Consider the following 23,477-nt stretch of genomic DNA (forward strand, 5'->3'; position numbering starts at 1 on the left):
AATGTGGGAAATACAGCTAAAAACGAACAAACTAAAGCCTATAAACAGTCACTGTCCACTTCATAATAATAATAATAATAATAATAATAATACATTTTATTTGAAGGCGCCTCTCTGGGCACTCGAGGACACCGTACAATTAATAAACAAAACAGTAAACAATAAACAAAACAATAAGAAATAAAACAGATAAAAGACAGGCAAAACAGAGTAAGGTGAGGAAGTGCAGTTCATGTTAAGTGGGGTATGCAAGTCTGAATAGGTGAGCTTTTAGCCTGTGCAATTTAATTCAATCCAATACAACAGCTCTGCTATAAATTCTACATTCTACAAGTTTATATATTTTCAGTTTTTGTTAAAATTGTCAGAAAAAGTGATAATTCTACTTTATGTTTATTATTGAGGTCACACTAGGTGGTGGTGACGTACTGGGGTGCATTATATTTAATGGTGTTCCTAATATTTTACCCATCTCATGTATTTTAAGTTGGTACAGTTAAGTAAATAATAACCAAACATGCCCTGTGGCAGGTATAAAAACGCTGAGCAGGCCCATTTGATTCTGATGTTGTATCAAGTTGGCAAGAAGAATAGATCTTAGCAACTTTGAAGGAGTCACAAAGACTGTTCAACTGGTTGGTTTTTCATTAGGAGCAGTGACTAAAGTGACATCTGCGTTGAGACCTATGGGAAAGACATAAGGTCAGAAAGTGTGGTCTGCAGTACACATTTGATAATTGTGGTGCTTGTGCATTAGGATTAGGAAAAACTGAAATGCAACTCCTCCTCAAGTGACTGAGAAGATCAATGCAGGACGTGATCAGGCTGTCAGCTAGAACAGTCTGCTCACAGTTACATATTGAGTGATATTAAAGTAGGTTGGAGTGCATAAACCCCTCATTACAAAAATGAAAGCAAATCTGAGAGCTCAGTGGAGAAAAAACGGTTATGGTCAGATGATCATCCTTCAACATATTCTCAATAACTGGGCAAATACATGTGTGGCGTGCAGGCCTGAATACTTGACCCATACAGTAGGGGTCATTTTGCTGGCATGGTTTGGACCCATTTGTCCCCTTAGAGAGAAGGGTCACAACAAATAGAGCTTCAGTCAGAGCTCAGGCACTGTAGAATCAATGCTCAGGAGCACTGAAGCTGTTCTGGCAGCATGTGGTGGCCAAACACCTTACTAAGACACTTCATGTTGGTTTTTCCTACAGTTCTTCTGTATATCTCTACAATTATTTGACTAAAATTCTAATACATACATACATACCATGGATCTTGACTTTTTATTTTACAAGTCCTTTTGGCCTAATTGTTTAACAATTTGCTATATTCTTTAAATGTCATTTTAAACATCATGTCTGTTTTATTCTTAACTTGTCTCTTTTACTCTTGTAAGATATTGTATCTGTATCCTATTTTACATGATAGTATATTGTGCACTTTTTTTCAACCAAAGATCTTGCTTTGATGATTTTGCTTTGTATATTAGGCCAAGCACTCTTATTTTGAAGGCCAAAATGCCGCAATTCCGTCACTTCCGGTGTGAGTAATCTGGACTTGACGCATGTTTCTAATAAATTGACATCACAGAAACCTGTAAACAATCTATATGTATTTTGTGTATTTATTTGTGTACTGTTATATAAAATACTATACCAATTTACTTTAAAGTTTGCTCTAAAACAAGCCCAGTCTGAATTGTTGCACTTAGGACAGATTCTCATTATTTTTACTGAAGCAGTTAAATGATCACATTCAGAACATGAATCCACCTGTCTTGAGGATTACTACATGCCGAAACAGGTGCACAGAGGGAGGTGATTGGCTCCTGCATGTGTCCCTCCTCTCACCTCTGTATTTTACCTTAATGTCCGACTACCTCCACCTAGCGCCCTCATGTGGAACAAACATCATGTGTCCATTAAATTGTTGAAACTATATTATTATTCACTTATAAGTGATGAATTTTTAGACGTTTTATTGTTTCTATTGCCATACGAATGGTGGAAAAAGATATATAGGAATGTAAATGGTGGTATAAGAATCAATTATCACTAGAAAATGAAAAGTTAAACATCATAAACATAGAAAAACGGACTATTTTCAAATTTAGACCTTTACTATTTCACAATTATGACATGATCTCACATAATGGACTAACAATATCATAATTTTGATTTACTATCATAATTTTTAATTACCATTTCATGACTCTGAGCTAATAATTCAAAATTCAACCCTGCTATTTCATAATGTTGATGTACTTTAATAAATTGATTTATAAAATCAAAATTATATCATATCATTATATAACTTTTAAGCACTTTGATATCATTCAATTCAATTTTGATTATAACTTTATTAGGCATAACCTATAAATATAACTATTAAGCATAACTATTGTTTTAAAATCAATTTTTCAGCTACTTTTGCTATGTACTATCTCTGTTGTTATGTATATTCTTATATTCCACCTTCTATACAAACATCATTTATACAAATAAAGTAATTATTATTATTGTTTTTTAATTATTATTATTAACTTTTATATTATTATATAACTATTGTTATATTATATTTTTATCTGATTAAAATAGGCTTTTATAATATCTAGGCTGCATATAACTTTAAGTTAAGTGTGATGTGTGCAGATGACTGTGGAGCATAAAACGGGCCCTTATGAATGAGAAGTAGACCCGGTCAGTTTGGTGTGAGACTTTACAGGAGCTGAAACTTTGACATATTTAGTCACCTATCAATTATGATTCAAAGACACCGCATGTGAAACTATAACAGCAGAATTTAACCTCAAAGCGAGGAGAGAGGTATCAACATGACGCGGATCTATTTAACTTGGATGCTCCTGCTGCGCAAAGATACTGCGGCAATCGGCGTTTATGCTCGGTGAGTCTCAGCGCATTCACGTATCGCTCCGCCAGCAGAGGAAATGCTCCTAGACCAATCACATCTGTGTTTACACCATCACCTGTCAAACACACACCCTCTGCTACACTTTCTCTCTATAAGGTAGGATTTCTTATTTATTTTAATTTTATTTTTTTTATTTAAACGTGAAGACGGCGGGTGAAAGTCAGAGTCCGGTGTACGGTAGCGATAAAAAGCCGGTGCGCCTCTTTACCGGGAGGCAGCCGGTGGGTTAGCAAGGTTAGCGTACCACAGCTAGCGCGCTGGAGCTGGTTATCTGTCCGCCTGGCTTGTTTTTTTTAGCCGATTATCAGAAAGTCCTTGCGCCTAATCATCCCCGGCTGAGGTCGGGGCACGACGCTAGCAGAGGTTACTTTAGCCGTGTAGCTGTATCGGTAACACGGCCGCTTTGAGAGCCACAGTCGCTTGCAGGTTAGCATCTTTAACTGCGTTGCTAAATGAGCCAAGTGCTCTTTGTGTCTTTCCTCCTTGCTTTCCTTCTCGCTTTTCAACCCTATCTGTCCATGTGCTTGTCCAACATTAAGTTAGCTGGTGATGCTCCACAATAGGACAATAATAATAATAATAACGCCATTTATTTATTTAACCCCTTAACCAGCGACCAGATACATCCATTAAAGCTCCATGTTATAAAATGTGTATATAAAATACTCTAAATAATAACTTATATATAAGCTATTATATATAACCGTTATTTCTACAAAACATCTTGCTAAAATCCTCAAAATTACATCCACTGGATCAGATTACTATACACAGCCTTAGTTTCTTCACTTTGCACTAATAATACCTTTTCTAAGCAGCTTCAAATAAGTATAAGGACAAGGCAGCCCACTCTACAGCCCCTCTTATTAGCCCTTTGGTACACAGATAAGAAGCCTTATAAGAGAGAGGTACAAGAACATTGGATGTTTCTCTATATTCACTCACTGGACTCTTTGTTAGGTACACCTGTGCAATCTAATGAGATCCAATGCAACAGCTCTGATATAAATTCTACATTTATAAAGTTGATATATTTTCAGTTTTTTTTTTTAATATTCTCATAAAAAGTGATAATTTTACTTTGTTTATTATTGAGGTCATAGTGGATGATGGTACATTGGTGCATTATACTGAATGGTGTCTCTAATATTTTGTCCATCCATTAACATACATTAGGGGGGCAAAATATTAGGAACATCAGTCAATATAATGCACCCCAGTGCGTCACCACCACTTAGTACCACCACAGTAATAAACATAAAGCAGAATTATCACCTTTTCGTCAATGTTAACAAAAACTGAAACTATATAAACTTCATAAAAGTAGAATTTAAAGCAGAGTTGTTGTATTGGATTGAATTAAATTACACAGGTGTACCTAATGAAGTTTTCGGTGACTGTATATATGACCCCTCTACCCCTCTGGCTATAAACTAAATAGCCAGAGGGGTAGAGGCTATGAACTAAATTTGGCTATAAACTATAAACTCTGGCTATAAACTAAATTTGGAGAGAAGTGAATTATGCAAATATGTTTAATTAAATAAAGTTTACTTGCAGGACACAAGTTGCCTACTAAGTTACTTTGAAGTCAGTTTTCAGTGTGTATGTACACAGGACAAGTTTCCATATCAGACTTGTGTAAGTCGGGCTGTCACAGTGAAGGAATTTCCTCTATTGTGACTCAGTGGCGGTGGCTCAATGGTGTGGCATGCAGCTTTAGTTTTTTTGTGAAAATCAAGTTTGGTTGGATGTGCCTTTAGATTGAATGATTGCTGCTTTAAGTAACAGGTTAAATGGCAGCCTGCTTGGCAGCACAGTGACTTGGGAGAGTTTAAACATAATGGAGAGAAAAGATTCATTCAGACGCTGTTTTTAAGATATCGAGCATCAGCACCGACCCCAGGTCAGCTCACTCTGAGCCTGGCTCCGATATGAGGGCTTAGCTCCAGGTGTGGACCGGGGAATAACCACACATTCAATACATTGCGCAGTTGAGGTGGTTGCTTGTCATCCATAGTGGTATTACAATACTGAGGTTATTGCATTAGCACTATGTGTAAGCTGAATTTGGACCATGATTAGTTCCACACTAGTTGTGAGGTCACAAATCCTGCTCGTAGGCCTGCCCCTTAAAAATGAGCACAGAGGAACTCAATGTAAAAACAACTACAAGTGTCAAACTCTGCACATGCGACATCCTGCACAGTGAAGCTCAAACTTTCTACTGAAGGAACAAGAAGACAAACACATTTTTGAGTGGAGGAAGACTTTAACTAATAACAACAGTACAGCTTAAAATATTTTATTTAAACTAAAAGCCCTACATTTAAAATGGTAACTAAGTATTATCAGAAAAATGTACTTCAAAGTATTCAAACTAGAAGGAGAACCCAATCAGTGTTACCTTATATTATAATTTCAGTCATTATTACTGATGTATTAATGTGTAAGCAGCTCCACTTGGTTGAGTTGAAGCAAATTTGAGCTTCTTCACTCACTGTTTGGTAGTTTAATCTGTAACAAAGCATTGTATAAGGGTATTATGGTGTGATACTGTAATCTATAAAAGTATAATATTTGCCTCTGAAATGTAGTGAATTTTAAGTTTAACACGCAGTAGTACAAAATAGAGAATACTCAAGTATGTTAAACATGTGCTTGTATTTAGTATTTAAAGTACATTTGAAGTAAATTTAAATTTCACCATTACCTCATTTGTTTCCTCTTAAGTATCTTTTCAAGGTTGTTTAATTCATAAAATAATATTACAGTACATTCAGTGTATAATAATTATACACTTTATATTATAATTCTGCACTGAATGAGGTGCTATTTACATTGAGTGAAATATTCCATCTTAAAACAACTTACTTTTTTGCAGCTGCACAGTTTCAACAAATACAATACAAATATTCTGGATGTCTTGTGCATCATTTAAGACACATTTCCTCAAACGTCAGCCTGACATGTTCAGTATCTGTGCAAACTTTTGCATTTTTGCTTGAATTTAAAACAAAGTGAACAATCTTTAGCTGCACAGCATGAGTTTGTGACGACAAACAAACCAACTGGCTGCTCGAGGTTTGTAATTTTCCCTCCGTGATCTCAATAGAAGGCATCAGGGGCTGAACTGGCACACGAGGAAGAGAGAGAAAAAAAGGCAGATGCGTTATGTTTTATGATCACCAAGTAAAAGTTATCGTCGCTCACAGTTTATTCTGCGCTGTTGAATTCGTGTGATTGTGAAGGAGGGACGATGTGCAGAGGAGATGTGGAGAGGGGAGGGGGGAAAAAGGGAAGAGAGTGAATCAGATCCAAGCAGTATAAGGTGCAGTGCAGCTCTGTTGTTTACAGTATTAACCCGGCTTCTGTGCTGTGCAGCTTTTTGTTTGATTGACAGTGTTCACTTTCAGTCTTTTGTTTTTAATTTATCCTTCCTTTAACCCAGGAGCTGAAAAACACACTCACACTGAAGCGCTTACGGTAGCCGCTAACTGGACGGACTCTCTGGCAATTGACCTTTTGCAGGTAAGCCCGGTCTCACTTTACACAACGTTATTAGACTAATCTACTTCTGCTCGATCTGCTCCTACACAGCTTAAACACAGCATCACTGCATACGTCTATATTTCCCACATGGCTCACTTCTTATTCATTGAGATGCATCTTGTGCCTTTCTTTTTTCTTGACTTTTAAAGAAGGAGAGGGGGGGGTTAGGCAGTGTCTCACATGCAGATTTCACATGGCACTTATGATGTGTGTGAATACGCACTGAGAGCACAAAGTAACATTGATCCCACTGGAACATTTCACAGATATTAGATAATAACAGAAAGTCACTGTTGTGCTCAGCCAGAAGCACAGTCGCACAGTGAGGGGATGTACTCGCGAGTCTGTTTTTCCCCCCAGAGTGAAAAAGAAAGCCATCTTGACTGTCAAAAGATCAACCAAAGTAAAAGATGTAATAGACTAAAACCTGCTTTATTTTATTAATAGGTCATTTGAGGACACATTTTTATAAGCCTCATGAAAATTCTTACAGTTTAATTGCAGCCAAAAAACTGCAATATCCTCCCTAAACCTCAAGACTGTCTTCATGTTAACAAAGTTGAAGTAGTACACAGAGTCAGAGGATAAGTTCAAGGATTTGTAGGTTTTGTTTTTCCTTTGGATTTCCATTTTACACACGCTCAGGGGAGTCCCGCCGTTACAATGTAAGCAGAAAAAGATCCTGTGATTTTGTATCACAAGGAATGTCAGCCGTGGTTGTTTGTAGTCCAGCGCTGCTCCGTCTAGCGTATGACTTATGATAACCCTGTCCCTGAGGCTTCCTGGCACCTTGTGTTTGTGTGAGACTTGTGAAGTGTTAATTGGAGCAGCTCAGGTGTAGCGTAGTGCCGTCGGTGCATTGTAGCAATGCCACAGAGGCAACGCCTGGTCCTTCTGGGAAAGAGATCCTGGGGAGTATACAACGGTGCAGTCAAGTGAGTGAAGAGGAACAATGGTAGAGACGCACTTTGAAATGGGCTTCTTTTTTTTAAAAACAGGTTTATCATCAAGTTATGTGTTGTGTTTTATGCAGGTACAAAAGCTAATTTCTTCCTCTAATGTTCCATTTATTGCTAATTTATTCACACGCCATCCTTCCCCATCTCCCCTTGTCTTAGTGGAATAGCGGAATAAGTCTTGAACTATGAGCTCAGTGGCAGTGTTGACCCCGGAGAGCTTTGCAGAGCATCGCAGTGGCCTCAAGGACCAGGAGCTTACAGGTAATGGCTGTTTTTACCTCAATTAGGAAGGTTTTTTGCTAGTCCAAGCCAATACTATGCATATTAACCCAAGAGATCAGGTGAAGAACTTTCCCTGTGTGCCTTTTTGTTCAGTACAGTTATGATTTTCTAAGTTTTTTCCTTCCTTCAATTAATTAATTGTCAGTGCACAATGTACAACGAAATTAAGTGTCTCCATTGTTGCGAAGAGTAACATAAAACTACAGACAAGTAGACACATTACAGTCTGAATGATGAATAAAACAATAAATAGTGTAAAACAGAGATATAAAAGCAGAGTTAGTACATGCACTCAGTTATATTCCACATGTACAGGTTAAGGTTGTACTTATATTAGCCTGATATGCAGCAGTTTAGTTCCCTGATGGGTCACGGATAAAAACTTGTTGGTAATCTTAATATCGTCACTGGCTGCTCTATCCTTCATCTTTACCTCTTGTCGTCTCTCGTCTATCTCTCCTGTGCAGGCTGTGTCCCAGAGGATGAGGCCTACATCCCCACCTACCTGGAGGCCTTCCCTCCGCTGCCGGAGAAGGGGGCACCGGGGGAGAAGGCCGGGGAGCCGGCTCCAGCGTGGGGGGGCAGGATCAGGCCCATCAAAGCTTCTGTCATCACCCAGGTAAGTCAGCCACCAACTACACACACACACACACACACACACACACACACAAACACAAACAGACACTTCTATTTAGAAAAGTACACACACCTATTGAAAGCAGTTTGTATTGACAACAACTATGAAGGTTAAAAATGTAAACACACATATACTGTTCAGACTCTTGAGACAAAGTGTTGGGGACTGTAACTGAATTTTTCCCCAGGCTATTTTTGCTGCAGCAGTACTGGTCAATAAAATGCACCTGTTCTGGGAAGATGAGCAAAGGAGACACACTGCCCGAAATTTGAACCTCCCCTCTAACCTCTTCTGTCTCCAGGTGTTCCATGTGCCCCTGGAGGAACGTCGCTACAAGGATAACAGCCAGTTCGGGGAGGGCGAGGAGGCCAAGGTGTGCTTGGACATCATGCAGCGGACCGGAGCCCACATTGAGCTGTCTCTAGCCAAAGACCAGGGCCTGTCCATCATGGTCACGGGCAAACTGGACTCTGTCATGAAGGCTCGCAAGGAAATCGTAGCTCGCCTGCAGACACAGGTATGTTCACCGCGGCTGTTGGTGCTTATAGTTTGTTTAACGTTGAAACTGTGGAGATGAGGGATAACGAACGCCCAGCAGGGGTGTTTTCTTGACTAAAGCTAAAGAAAGGTTAAACAGGCAAAATTAAGTGTAGTACATCTCATTATACTCTAGAAGATAAAATGGAAAACAGAACCTTGTTATTTTGGTTTGAAGCTCTGATTCACTTTTGTAAGCATTTTTTGCAAAGTTGCAGTCAGACGTGAGTGATTGTCAGCAAGAGCAAAATGACTTTTTGCCCTTTTTGTTTCTTTATTGAACACAATGTATGAGGTTATATAGCTTCAAGCGCAGCATGTGCTGATGTTGAATAATTTATATTTATGAATTCTTTGTATTTTGTAACCTCACCAGGTATATATATGTTTTTTGCCTTTAAGCAGACCCCCTGCACCCTATTTTGGCACCTTTTTCAAACCTCACATCTCCTTTTTGTAATGCAGACTGTCTGTTAAAACCCCAAGCAGAAATAACCCTCATGACATCATCAGGGTTAACGTTTATAATTATTGAGCTCTTTCTAGAGCTGCAGAAGACATTACTCATCTTTTCACAGGCTTTGAAAGTTGGCGCCCCTTTAAATGACTGAAATGAAAATCTCAACACAAGATTTTTGACTTGAATGGGAGTAACATTAAAAACATCACTGACCAAAGTTTTTTTCTTACTAGGTAGTAGTAAAGAACATCGTCATCACTTCGGCTTTTTAGACAAACTATTTTTATTGTGACAATCCGTCACCTTTCTCTGTGTTTGCTGTTTTTCAATCCCAGGGCAAAATGAAAAGTTAGGAGATACACAAATATTGTTAGATAGAAAAATCTTATCTGTGCATTCAGGCCGCTTTGGGATAAAAAAAAGTTTAGCTGGAAAGTGACCGTCAGCTCCCAGGGGGGCTTTTTCTGGGCCTCAGCAACAAACATGCTGATTTCCAGGTCCACCTGTTTAGCTGAGCTGCAGTTATTGATACAATAGTGCAGAGAAACTCTTTGTCCTCCTCACAAGGTCGAACACCTTTGTTTTGTTTTGTGTTTGTTTTCTTACTGAGTATGAATAGAAGTAAAACATATATACATATTTCTTTGTTACTGTTGAGTTCAATCCAATTATTGTCCTCAGCGAACTAGAAATGTGAGAAACTAGATAACTAACAAGAGTGGAAACTGAAGCTTCACCATCAGAAATTGTGGATTTTTACAGATATGTCTGAACCTTAAATCCGTAGAGAGATCTATATAATGCTTATCACATCAGTTCAGGCAAGATAATGTGCCCTAATCCAATGATTTACTGCCAGTTTTCAGTGTGTAACAATGCAGATATAACTCTTTAGAAACTTCCAAAACTTCCTCCTGCCCCCACCCAGGCTTCTGCTACAGTCGCCATCCCCAAGGAGCACCATCGCTTCGTCATCGGTAAGAACGGTGAGAAGATGCAAGAGCTGGAGCTGAAGACCGCCACCAAGATCGCTATTCCACGTCCTGACGACCCCAGCGCCAACATCCGCATCACCGGCACCAAGGAGGGTATTGAGAAGGCTCGCCATGAAATCCTGCTGATCTCTGCTGAACAGGTCAGCTGAAGGGGGCGTTAAATATTTGGTGTGATTTCTAAAAAATATAAACTATAAAACCAATATTTACTTATCCTATTGTTTGATTGACTTCCTTCTCACATTCACCAGGACAAGCGTGCGGTGGAGCGTCTGTCCCTGGAGAAGGTCTTCCACCCCTTCATCGCCGGCGCCCACAACCGGCTGGTGCAGGAGCTGAGCCAGGAGACGGGCGCCCGCATCAGCATCCCTCCACCCAGCCTGCCCAAGGACGAGATCGTCATCACCGGGGAGAAAGAGGCAGTAGCCCTGGCGCTCAACCGTATCCGAGCAATCTACGACGACAAGGTGAGTTCACTCGAGAACAATTTCTTGACGCTCAATTAGAGGAAAAACAAAGTCGAGACAAGATCATATAACCCCGTTTTTAAAACCTCATGAGTGTAGAAATGATTTATAACGTTAAATTGATTCATTTTAAAGTGATTAATGGTTCGAGCCTCTGCTTTAGAAACAGCGCTTTTATCTCCACGTGCACAACAGGAGTCTTAAATCCAGATACAGCTTATTTCTGTTATCTGAGTAAAAAAATGAAGAACAGAGAATGATCAAACGTTTGCAGTCAGGGCACAGAAGCTTTGGTGCAGCTTATCTGATGACTTCTGTTTGGTATAATTATCAGGATTTCTCTCTCATCCACTTGGGTAATGATCCATTTGCTGTCATGTATTATTTCAGTTGTTTTGCATTAATCACATTGCTTTCCTATTGATTTGTTTAAATGGGGACATTTTTATGATATATCGAATTTTTTTTTAATACTGTTAATGGATGTCAGTGTTAGACATTGACAAACTTCTAAAAATTGAGGGGAAAGACTGTAAAAGTGGTACCTGCAAGTCAAAATTGAGGGCGTCAACCTGCCCTGAACGCTACTTCCTCCTCTTGATGACGTCTGACTGTTTGCACATGCCCACAAACAGCCATCAGTAGCATTTGTCGCAAAGGTTTTTCAACGCGATTTTCACCTTGTCCATTCACATGTTAGAGTACAGAATGAGAAAAAGAAGTGAAATGTTTATGAAGCTGTTATAATGAATGAAGCTTCTGGGAGCTAACCAATCAGAACAGAACAGAGAGGCGGGCCTTAAAGAGACATGAGCTAAAACAGCCTGTTTCAGACTGAGGCTGAACTGAAGGGCATAAAGAGCCAGTATTCGATAATAAGGAGTTTTGTGAACTGTAAGTCATGCAAATATGTTCCAGTTGAGCCGCAGAATAGAAATATAGAAAAAAAGTGCATTATTTATCCCCTTTAACAAGTCCTGAAAATGTGTTTGATCTCTATTATTATAGTAATGATGCTGATTATAACAATACATATTCGCCCTTTTCATCAAAAGTTCAAAGCAAAAAAATCTAAAAAGAGTACGAAAAGCAGGACAAGAACCACAAAGACGGAGGCTGACTTGTTTGTTAAGATCCTTACCCACCATTCTTCTTTTTGTTTACTAAGGACTTGCGTCTCTTATCCCGTAATTTACTACAGCAGTTTGTCTGTGCCAGATTTGGATTTGCATTTTAGACATTGAGGAAACGTGGGGCGCCCACAACGTCTCCGGCTGCAGATATTAAATTTGTGGTTCTCTGGTTTTTACCACAGTCTCTCTTTGATCACTCGTTTACTCTACTTTCAGGATTTAAAGCTTCATCTTTGATAAAATATGTTAAAGTTACTGTTTTACACATAAATAATATGTGATGACATATTTTTGGGAGGATGAGCCTTTATGTTCACCATATTCTCAAACACACACCAATGTCTTCTCACACAAGTGTACAAAAAACTATAAAAGATGGATGGATGTAACCTGGAGAGGAAGTGTGTGTTTCTTTTTGTGTATACCAGATGATAGCTTGTGATAGGCAAGCCGGAGATAATGTGGAGAGAAAATTGGATTTCACCAGAGAACAACAGGATGAGAATGCTAATGTCATTTAGTGCATATGCATGAGAGGCAAAAACAAATGTATTATTTTCCTCTCTATTCTTTTTCTTCTCAGTGTCTTTTCTTCTCTTTCACTGCTCGCCTCTTTCCAATTATTTCCTCTTGTCTTTCTGTCACTCAGTCGTCCGTTTCCGATCTATTCACGCCAACTCAATCTGTTCTGTCCATCCCGTTTCCTGTATCTCATCCCTCTTTCTGTCTCCTTTCGTGTTCCTGCCCATCCCTCACTACGCTTCATCCCTCTTAACCACGGACATCCTTTCCGCGCCGCTCATCACTTCTAATCTTCTCCTTTTTCTACCCTGCAGAAGAGGAAGACCACCACCATCTCTGTGGAGGTGAAGAAGTCGCAGCACAAGTACATCATAGGCCCAAAGGGAAACACCCTGCAGGAGATCCTGGAGACCACGGGGGTGTCCGTAGAGATGCCTCCTCTGGACTCGGGCTCAGAGACCATCATCCTCAGAGGGGAGCCTGACAAGCTGGGACCGGCGCTCACGCAAGTCTACGCCAAGGTGAGGAGGAGGAGGAGGAGGAAAATAATGTCAAACAATTGCTCTAACGTTTTCAAACCATAATTAAAACCTTTTGTCGCTGCGCAGGCTAAGAGTGTGATGGTGGTGGAGGTGACAGCGCCGGCTTGGCTGCATCGCTTCATCATCGGCAAGAAAGGACAGAACATCGGGCGGATCACTCAGCAGCTGCCACGAGTAAGAGGAGGGGATGATGAGAGGGATGGAGGAATACCAGCACTGATGGGCTGAGTTAGAAACCAGAGATACACAAATCCCACATTCTTGCTCCTGCAATATGACAGGAAATACTTTGAGCATGCAGGATAAAGAATATATTACAGTAGTGTGTCGGATCTTGTGTCTTGTATAATAGGACCATGAATACACATGTAAGAGGACTTACGTATGCTCACGACAAGGTGGGAGAGGAGAGGTGGGTCTTTGATTGGTTCTGATTCATTGGTGTGTGTGTGTGTGTGTTTGTTTGTGTGTAGGTTCACATAGAGTTTACAGACGGCGAGGAGCGCATCAGTCTTGAAGGGCCGACAGAGGAGGTGGAGCTGGCTCAGGCCCAGATACAAGAGATCATCAAGGACCTGGTAAGTGTACACACACACACAAACACAGCTGATCTTACATCTGAGTTGAGTTTCAGTGTAGCTGCTGTGTTACAACTGTTAAATCATCACGTTTCTGTTAATCTTGTGAAGATTTAATGATTTATTTTAAGGTAGTTGTAGTAATCCAATTGTTGTAACCTCTGTTATTGTGCTTGAAATGTGTTGCTGTTCTTCAGTGGAGAGTTATAAGTTTATTTCTGATGTTTGTCTGTCATTAAATACACTTGAAAAGCTGAGAGAGATACAGTAAAGATTTGACCTGATTTAAGCGTTGTAATATGCAGGATTGTTTTTTTCTTTGGACTCCATGTTTAAAATTACACTGACAAACGTATCGGTCTAACGTCTCCCTCTGTCCCTCTGTGTGTCCAGCTGGTGAGGATGGATTACACCGAAGTCATCATAGACCAGCGTTTCCACAGACACCTCATCGGAAAGAACGGAGCAAACAGTGAGTACACTTCAGTTTTTCTGATCTCAACAGAAAAAAAACCTCTGCTGTGGTTTAAAGTCTGAATGCAGTTACGATGGCTTAACGTGCTTTGGAGGAAATCATCTACTGAACACATTGTTGTAGATCAGACAGAACAATTTGTGGTAGAGTGGCAGACAATCAGTTCAGAGATGCTGCATCAAGTTCTGTGCTCCTAAAATGCTTTAAGCAGTTAAACTTGTAAGTGTAATTGTAAAAAACATAAAAAAATCAAAGAAATTGATTCGATCCAGAGGCAAATTTCTACATTTTGATACTTTCTTTTCAACCATGAAACTGATCAATATTAGATTTCTTTTCAACTGTCTGAATGCAGCCAGTGTGCTCCACGAAAGACAAACCTACTTTTGAACTTTTTAGAGCCGACAGATGGTTAATTTTTGATTCTCAAAAAACATATCTTTGAAAATGTGACCCAGTCTTCTCCGTTCACCCTCCCAACAGTCAATCGGATCAAGGAGCAGTACAAAGTGTCGGTAAGAATCCCCCAGGACTCAGAGCGAAGTGGCCTCGTCCGGATCGAGGGGGACCCAAAGGGCGTCCAGCTGGCTCGCAGAGAACTCCTCGAGATGGTTCAGAGAATGGTGAGAATCGGATCAAAATCTAGCCAAAAAAAAGCTCTGTACACAGTAGCAGAAAGACTTGTTATCACTTACATTTATTCCCTTTTTTTTTTTACTGCTTCCAGGAAAACGAGCGCACCAAAGACCTGATCGTAGAGCAGAAGTTCCACCGGACAATCATCGGCCAGAAGGGAGAAAAGATCAAAGAAGTTCGAGACAAGTTCCCCGAGGTGAATAAATGTTTTCCATGATGCTTACTGTATCATATCACACCTCTTTATCATTGTTAAATAATTTCTTATGGTTCAGTTCTAATCTAATATGATGAGTATTATCTAATCAACCTCCAGGTTATTATCAATTTCCCCGACCCGGCGCAGAAGAGTGACATCGTCCAGCTGAGAGGGCCGAAGAACGAGGTGGAGAAATGTGCCAAGTTCCTCCAGAAAATCATTGCTGACCTGGTATGATCCACCGCTGAGTTTCATCATCTGTATCACACATGATTACTGTCGACTTCACAGCGTCCCTTTCCCTCTTTTTTTCCTGCAGATTGAGAATAGCTTCTCACTTTCTGTTCCCATCTTCAAGCAGTTTCACAAAAACATCATTGGTAAGGGCGGCGCCAACATCAAAAAGGTGAGACCTTAAAGACTTATTTGAAAATGTGAATGAGATTTTGCATTCTTAAGCTTATAACTTAGTATCAAATCCTCATCGTTACCGTGGCAGCTCTAAGATATTGTCTCCAGAAAAAATGTGACTTTATGTCAAAGATGGATAATAAGAGATTTTGTTCGTGCCGCCAGATCCGTGAAGAGACCAACACTAAGATAGACCTGCCAACAGAGAACAGTAACTCTGAGATGATCGTCATCACAGGCAAGAAGAGCAACAGTGAGGCAGCCAGAGACCGAATCCTCGCCATCCAGAGGGAACTGGTGAGAGATCTTTAGTCTTTTTTTTCTTTTTTTGGTGCCTACAGTTGCTGGGAAGATAACAACATTTTTTCACTTCACCTTGTTTGCCCCCCTGAAAATGTAATTAATCAAAAAGATGTGATAGAAAATATTCAGACATTTAGCAGTAAAATACAACTTGATATTTTTATGCTTAATTTACTTACTTAATTTAAAGCGTAAAACCTAATTGGTGGAACCAATTAAATGTCAGATTTTTTTTGTGAAACTACTGAAGAATTAACCTTCTTAGTTTGATTTTGATGTAACCAATAATTACAAACTCTCTCTGTCTTCATCCCTGCAGGCCAACATTAAGGAGGCGGAGGTCACCATACCAGCCAAGCTGCACAACTCTCTGATCGGCTCCAAGGGCTGCCTGGTGCGCTCCGTCATGGAAGACTGTGGCGGCGTCCACATCCATTTCCCCTCCGAGGGCTCCGGTTCGGACAAGGTCACCATCAGAGGGCCCGCCGGCGAGGTGGAGAAAGCCAAGAAACAGCTGCTGCAGCTGGCTGAAGAAAAGGTTGGTGGGAGGGGGGAGAGAAAGTTTTGAAGATTGGTAACTATGGATGGATTTAGGAGTGAATTAAGACAAAGATGAGAATAAGGAAGTTACTTGGAAGAAAAAAGGGAAGCCGAGGGCAATTACTTACACCCCTTTCCTGTCCTACTTCCTCCTCCTTGTCCTTTTATAGCAAGTCAACAATTTCACAGCTGAGCTGCAGGCCAAGCCAGAGTACCATAAATTCCTGATAGGTCGTGGTGGGACCAATATTCGCCGTGTACGGGACAAGACGGGGGCCCGCATCATCTTCCCGTCGCCGGATGACACAGAGCAGGAACTGATCACCATCGTAGGGAAAGAAGAAGCTGTTCTTCTGGCCCAGAAGGAGCTGGAGAGCCTGGTCAAAAACTTGGTAATTACATCCCCAAATAAAGTGGTAACATTCTTATATTCTTTCTCAGCTCAAATATTCCCCTCTTACTACTTTTCTGTCGTCTCCCTCTCCAGGACGACGTGGTGGAGGACAGCATGGTAGTGGACGTCCGCCACCACCGCCACTTCGTGTGCCGGAGAGGTCAGGTGCTCCGCGAGCTGGGGGAGGAGTACGGTGGTGTGGCGGTGAGCTTCCCTCGTACGGGAGCCAACAGTCAGCGGGTCACACTGAAGGGAGCCAAAGACTGCGTGGACGCCGCAAAGAAACGCATCCAGGAGATTATCGAGGACCTGGTAAAAAACCTATAAAGTCAAATATGTGTCATAAGAAAATGTGTTTTTGTTGAGATGAGTTTTATCCAGAGAGAAATGGTCTCAGGCATGTTGAAGCTAAATCAAATGATAAGATTTAAATTATTCTTAAGGTCAGAGAAACGCTGTCAGCACCAGCTACATTTAAAATTTTCGATACGAGCAGGGACATTTAGTGTTGTGTTGTTGAGTGTGTTACCCAGCTGCCTCCTCCTCTCTTGTACAGGAGTCCCAGGTGAGCGTGGAGGTGGCAATCCCTCAGCGTCACCACCGTGCTATCATGGGGCCTAAAGGTTGCCGCATCCAGTACATCACCAGGGAGCACGAAGTCCAAATCAAGTTCCCCGAGAGAGACGACAGCTCCGCAGGTCAGAAACACAACACACAAGAGAAATGTGGCTGCATCTATTTACGACAAGAAGAGCGCAAAACAAATTCTTCTAAAAGTAGCGTTAAGTAGAAATTAGTACTCACGTTTATCTTTTCTATCAGCTTGTCTACAAGGTTTATGTCAACTGCTAACTGGTTAATATTTTGGGTACAAATTGTATCCAAAATGATGTTTTTGTGTAGAAAAGACACAAGAGAAAGGAGGTGTTTTAATACATTTTTGTGGTATTATTACAGGCCAGGAGGCTTCACCACATGAGAATGGAGAAGTTAGTCCAGAGGCAGAGTTTGTCCCCCGCAAGTGTGACACCATTGTCATCTCTGGGCGAGCAGAGAAGTGTGAACTGGCTAAAGCCGCACTGCTGGTAAGCGCCATTCAACTTCTGTATATTCTTTATTTAGAACATTTAATTTGATTACACTTTTTTCTGTCTCCTGTCATCTGTGTCACATTTCATCTCATCTCCACTCATCGTGTCACCACCTCCTCCTCCTCTAGGCGCTGGTGCCCATAACGGAGGATGTGGAGGTGTCTTACGAGCTGCATCGCTACATCATTGGTCAGAAGGGCAGTGGAATCAGGAAGATGATGGAGGAGTATGAGGTTAGCTGATGCTTTGTGGCTCTCTGGTGCCATCTGCTGGCTAAATTACATTTAATAATGCTGGTCAAAATTGGGTAAAGGATACAACCTTTTTACTCATCAGCTGTGATAAACTTATATGCATTTATTTAACTTATATATTTTTATATTTTCATAATGTTTTGAGTGAAAAGAAGATTTACTCAAAATGGCAACGTTTGAGTGTTTCGTGGTTTTGCACATGCAGGTGAACATCTGGGTGCCACAGCCAGAGAAACAGCTGGATGTGATCAAGGTGACGGGCCTGGTTGCCCACGTAGAGCGAGCCAAGCAGGGTCTCCTGGAGAGGGTCAAAGAACTGCAGGCCGAGCAGGAGGACAGGGTACAAACATGCATGTTTAGTTATCAAAAATTAAGCTCCTCTTGCTTCCTAGTAGTTGCTACGTGGCTTCCCAATTACAGACCTGAAGCTTTTTCTTTTGTTCTGCTTGTTGTTTGTTGCTGTGGAGATCTAAACTAAAGAACTGAACAACCAGCTACAAAGTTCACAGCTACACTGACACTTCCTCTTTCTCGTGCAACACCTAAAAATCGTGAATACACAGATCATATGTAAAGTGATATTTGATAGTGTGAAGATATTTGAGATGACACTGAACCTTGCTGCTCCGTCTCCTCTCAGGCCCTGCGGAGCTTCAAGGTAACCATGTCCGTAGAGCCAAAGTTTCATCCCAAGATCATCGGCCGCAAGGGAGCTGTCATCTCTCAGATCAGGAAAGACCACGACGTCAGCATCCAGTTCCCCGACAAAGGAGACGAGCAGCAGGTGTGTGGGTTGACTTTTAAATTGTAAGCAGCTGATGTGGGATCAAACCGGGACGTATTTTATCTTCAGTAACGGACTTCATCATGAGAATTTGATATAAAATTCTCAGATTATTTCCTGCTTTCTAACCTGCCGGTGAACTCTCTGTCTTTCCGTCCTCGCTCCCTCCTCCCAGGATCTGATCGTGATCTCGGGGTACGAGCGTAACGTGGAGGAGGCGCGTCAGGCCATCCAGCAGCTGGTGGCCGAGTTGCAGGAGATGGTGAGCCAGGACGTTCACCTGGACCCGAGGACCCACGCTCGCATCATCGGCGCCCGTGGCAAAGCCATTCGCAAGCTGATGGAGGAGTTCAAGGTTAGACGCGACACCAGTGAAGACAGAGGAGTTTGTTTCTGTTTAAATTCAGTTTTCACCAGCTTCCACTCTTATTTTAACCTGTTCACGTCTTGTTCAGGTGGATATCCGGTTCCCTCAGCCGGGCTCTGATGAGCCCGACAAAGTGACGGTGATGGGCCTTCCTGAAACCGTAGACAACGCCATCGACCACCTGCTCAACCTGGAGGAAGAATATGTGAGTTCACAGTGACGTAGATCTGCTCACAGTGCATTCACAGGCAAACGATGAGTGTAGTAACACAAAATCCTCAGCAGCCGTCTGTCCCTTGGCTCCGTCCAGTGCATTTATAAACATCTCACACAATCAGACTCGGCACTATGACAAAGCCAGAAAAGGGATGCAGGTTAAGTCTTCCTTTTTATAAGAAAAATTGGTGCAGTTTCTAGAATTAAGAGTTAACAAACTCCTCACTTAAGTAAAATAACTAAAGTTAAAAAGCTACAGTCATTATAACTCAGTTCACAATGAAGACGGACCCACCAACGATCACAGTTTACACGTGTTGGTAACAGCAGAGCAAAAGGAAGCGTGCAAAACCTGTTTCAAGATCAGTTTTCTTCTCTCCACCTCTCTTAGATGCTCAGTGTGACAGAGACCGAGACCCTGGCTGCGTACATGAAGCCTCCGTCACGTTATGGAGGAGGGGGAGGAGGAGCAGGAGGATTGGACGATGGTAGTGGGGGTCCAGCTAAGGGCTTTGTGGTGCGGGACGCCCCCTGGAACGCAGCAGGGAACAAGGTGGGACAGACAACTCTAAGAAAGGCACACATCATATTTTATTTATTTAGTATTCATCATTTAACTCTTTCCTTTCCTGTCATAATCAACCCCTTTACGTCTGCTTGTTCCAGGCTCCTGACATGAGCAGCGCAGAGGATTTCCCCACATTTGGGACAGGCGTGGCCCCGAAGCAAACATCCGCCTGGGGCCCCAAGAAATTCTGAAGCCGCTCACCTTGACGAAATTTAAAGAAAAAGCTAAAAAAAACAACAAACTTGTGTAAAGTAGATGATGAGAGACAAAACAAATCTCTAATCAAATTGCTGCTCACCTACCCTCTCCCCCCCCCCCCATTTAGTGACTTCCCTTTGTCTCTCTTTTTTCTGTGGACTCCTTCTTAGCGTCCTCCCACAACCAGCCACAACAAATTTTCGGGAGAACTATCCCTTCTTTTGTCCTCGTCCGTCTCCTCCCTCCACACGTGAGAGAAAAGGTTAACAAAAAAACAAAAAAAAAAGAACGTCGAGTGCTCTCTCTTCGTAGTATCGCTGTCCCGCTCTGCCTCTCGGTTACACCACCCCTGCCGGTCTCGCTGAAACATTTCAAAAACTGCCCCTCCACCCCCCCCCCCCCTTTTTTTTCCTCCTCTGACTGCCAAACCCCCCCACCTCCTCCTCTCCCCCTCACAAAATCAAACGAGCACCCCACTGCAGTACATTAGAAATGTTTCAACTCTTCAGAGTCTGCTGAGTCAGGGGAAGAGAAGTCAGAGAGCACCAGTGGAAAAATCTTTGGACAACTGAAGTAAGACGCTTTCAGGGAGGTGAGGGTTGTGTATCCAAGTAAAATCTTGGATTTTTAAACTTTAAAAAAAATGGGGTGGGGTGGGAGGGGAGGGGGATCTGTGTTTTACTGTGTAAGAAGAGTTTGTAAACTATGACATCTTTTAAGGTTCTTTTCCTATGGTTTTTACAAGGAAGTTTCTTGTTGGCTCACCTTTCACGCTAATGTCACTAATGTGGTGCAGCAGGTGAGGAAATGGGCTGCGTGAGTGTGTGTGTGTGTGTGTGTGTGTGTGTGTGTGTGTGTGTGTGTGTGTGTGTGTGTGTGTGTGTGCGTGCGTGGATTCAGGAAAAGTTTTGTAAATCCCGATTTTATTTATTTCAGAGCTGGGAGCTGCTGTAGTCAACTTTCTGGTTTGTTTGTTGTTTCTTTCTTTTTAAAATGATGATTTTAAAAAGAAATGGAAGTCCTGCACTGATTTTTTGTTACGAAGGTCGTTTTTTTTTTTGTGTCACTGTTTTATTTATTCAAAGAAAGGAGCCATTTTATTTGAACTACTGTGATCATGAGGGGTTTTTTTTATAAAAGCACTCACTGTAGCTTGATGCTTACAACCTTATGTTTGGGAGTGAATGTTGTACGTCAGGGTTCGGGAACATGTTACCAGTAGTTATGTGTAAGTGTACAAAGAATTTTTCGCTATTTTTTTAAATTGTGTGGGATTTTTTGTTGTTGTTGTTGGTTTCTGGCATATTTGGAAGACTGTATGTATGTATGTATGTATGTGTGTGTGGGTGGAAGTTAAGATGTATATTTGAATGAAGCTGAACCAAACTTTTACATCCATTGTCTTTGTCTGTTTGTCTCTCTTCTCAGAGCTGTTTCCAGAGCTAGCTCTTCTGGAAGGTTTTTAACCTTGCAGCTCTTTATGAACACTGGATCATTTCTGTCAACATACACAAAATGCTGTTTTAAAATCTGACCTCCACTCCCAAAAAAATCAAACTCACATGAACAGCTGCACTTATTTGTTTTTTGGGTTTTTTCTTTTGCAAGTGTTTCACATGTTTTTTAGTAGTAAAAACCTTTGTCGGCCCCCTTTGTTTTTCCAGTTCTGAGACTTAAAATGACACAAATCCTGTTTGCTAATCCATACTCTTGGCCCAGATTTCGATCAGTCTAGTCAAAGCTTCCTCATGCCTGTCTCGTGTCTTAAAAAACACAGTACCTTTTGGGAAATATATATATTTTCATAACAGATTTAGATGAGAAAATTGACACCACAGTAGGACTAAAGCCAGGAGCTGATTTTCCTAGCTTAGCATAAAGACTTGAAGCAGGGTAAAAAGCTAGCCTGGTTATATCTCAAAGCACAAAGACTTCTAAATTACTAATGAACATGCTGTACCATATTTGTACAAAAGAAAGGAAGTAGAGGAAACATAAAAAATACAATTTAAAGTTTACAGGACAAACCGGATATACTCCATTCTATCTTGGCGCTGTGTGTTGCTAGGCAACCAGAGGAGATGCTACGTAGTGAAAACATTGGGCCGATGGATAAACTGTTAGTGGAGAAATAGTACCATTAATAGTTAGTAACTCCAACTAAAAAACTACAAACTTGTTCTGACATTTTTGTTGTTCTTTTGTTGTTGTTTGTTTACGGTTTAAATTATCAAGATAATTCCATGGTTATTTTTCCCACTTTAGACACAACCAGGCTAGCTATTCCCTGTTGTGACCTCAGCACTCCTTATTTACTCTGGCGTTCAGTAACAGCGTTCCTTACTCAAAGTAACGTCAAAACTTACACACAAAAAAACGTATGTAAGTTGTATCTTCAAGGCAATTTTGAGATCTGTGCATGATGTACAATACTTGTTCGGAGCAAAACGAACGTTTATAATTAACCTTGGCTACATCTGCGCCGCTCCGATATACTTATTTGCTGGACGTAACGTACCACAACGTAATGTAACGCCGACTAACGAAGGCGGCGAGTTCTAGCCAATCAGAGGCCGAGTAGAGTGGGTTTTCTCGGATTAAAGTAAAAAAAACAAAAAGCCTGGCAACAACTGAAGGCGCATGCGCCGGACTCTGGCAAATGTTGATCATTTCTAATCATGTTTCTAGCAGCTGATAGCTGTGTGATAGATGTTTCTGATAGCCTCTGTTGTTGTGCTGAGGCCATTATTAATGATACCTGTCTTCTCATCTATCTCTCAGCAAGAAAGTAATAAAAGGAGTATTTCCCAAAATGTCAAACTACTTTTCAAAATGAAGCTAAAGGGCCGTGAAGAGCTCAGAACCAGAGTAAACAGCTATTAAGTCAGTGGACATTAGAACAAAAATAGAAAATTAATTTAAAAAAAAGAAAGAAAAGAAACTCAGGGTCCAATCTAAAATTTCAAGCTGGTGCAAAAATGAGTCTTTACAGCTGATTAGTGAACAAAAAACCGACTATGCAACCCAACAGGATCATACAGCAGATGTATGTCAGTGCTACCTTACTTTACTTCACTACAATTATGGCATCGTTATTTGTTTGTGGGACAGCATACCCAGTCATTTGTCTATTTTTTAGTTATGGAAATCTTGGCTGAGTTGAGTAGCTGCATTTTTGAAGTTACTTCATGTTTGTTGTTTGATCTTAAAATGGCAGGACAGAGCTGCCCCGGAAGCAGCCACTATTTCTGTAAAAGCTATGAAAATACCCACTATTGGCCTTAATGAGTAATAAGTCTACAGCATTTTGAAAAAGGTGTGATTGAGTAAGTATGCAACACTGCAATAACATGTCAGTGACCGGACTTTTTTTTCCTACTCTAAATAAAATTTGACAAAAAAAAGGAACCAGAAGTACCACTAGGTTTTGTCTTTTC

The 23,477-nt window shown here is 41.0% G+C and overlaps 1 protein-coding gene across 1 annotated transcript; it reads left to right on the top strand.

The window, feature by feature from the left end:
• The first annotated feature begins 2,997 nt into the window (after positions 1-2,997).
• Positions 2,998-23,446, top strand: hdlbpb (high density lipoprotein binding protein b). The gene is made up of 28 exons (XM_062444789.1): positions 2,998-3,036; positions 6,392-6,471; positions 7,611-7,712; positions 8,201-8,352; positions 8,672-8,887; positions 10,296-10,502; positions 10,614-10,829; positions 12,799-13,005; positions 13,093-13,200; positions 13,500-13,604; positions 13,998-14,076; positions 14,563-14,702; positions 14,807-14,911; positions 15,032-15,145; positions 15,234-15,320; positions 15,491-15,622; positions 15,948-16,166; positions 16,339-16,560; positions 16,656-16,874; positions 17,119-17,260; positions 17,520-17,647; positions 17,782-17,886; positions 18,113-18,247; positions 18,548-18,691; positions 18,867-19,046; positions 19,147-19,263; positions 19,666-19,827; positions 19,941-23,446. The coding sequence occupies exons 3-28, from the start codon at positions 7,637-7,639 to the stop codon at positions 20,031-20,033; spliced, it is 3,810 nt and encodes a 1,269-aa protein (XP_062300773.1). The 5' UTR covers positions 2,998-3,036; positions 6,392-6,471; positions 7,611-7,636; the 3' UTR covers positions 20,034-23,446.
• The last annotated feature ends 31 nt before the right edge of the window (positions 23,447-23,477 follow it).

Source organism: Scomber scombrus, chromosome 23 (assembly GCF_963691925.1).
Source record: "Scomber scombrus chromosome 23, fScoSco1.1, whole genome shotgun sequence".
Taxonomy (NCBI): domain Eukaryota; kingdom Metazoa; phylum Chordata; class Actinopteri; order Scombriformes; family Scombridae; genus Scomber; species Scomber scombrus.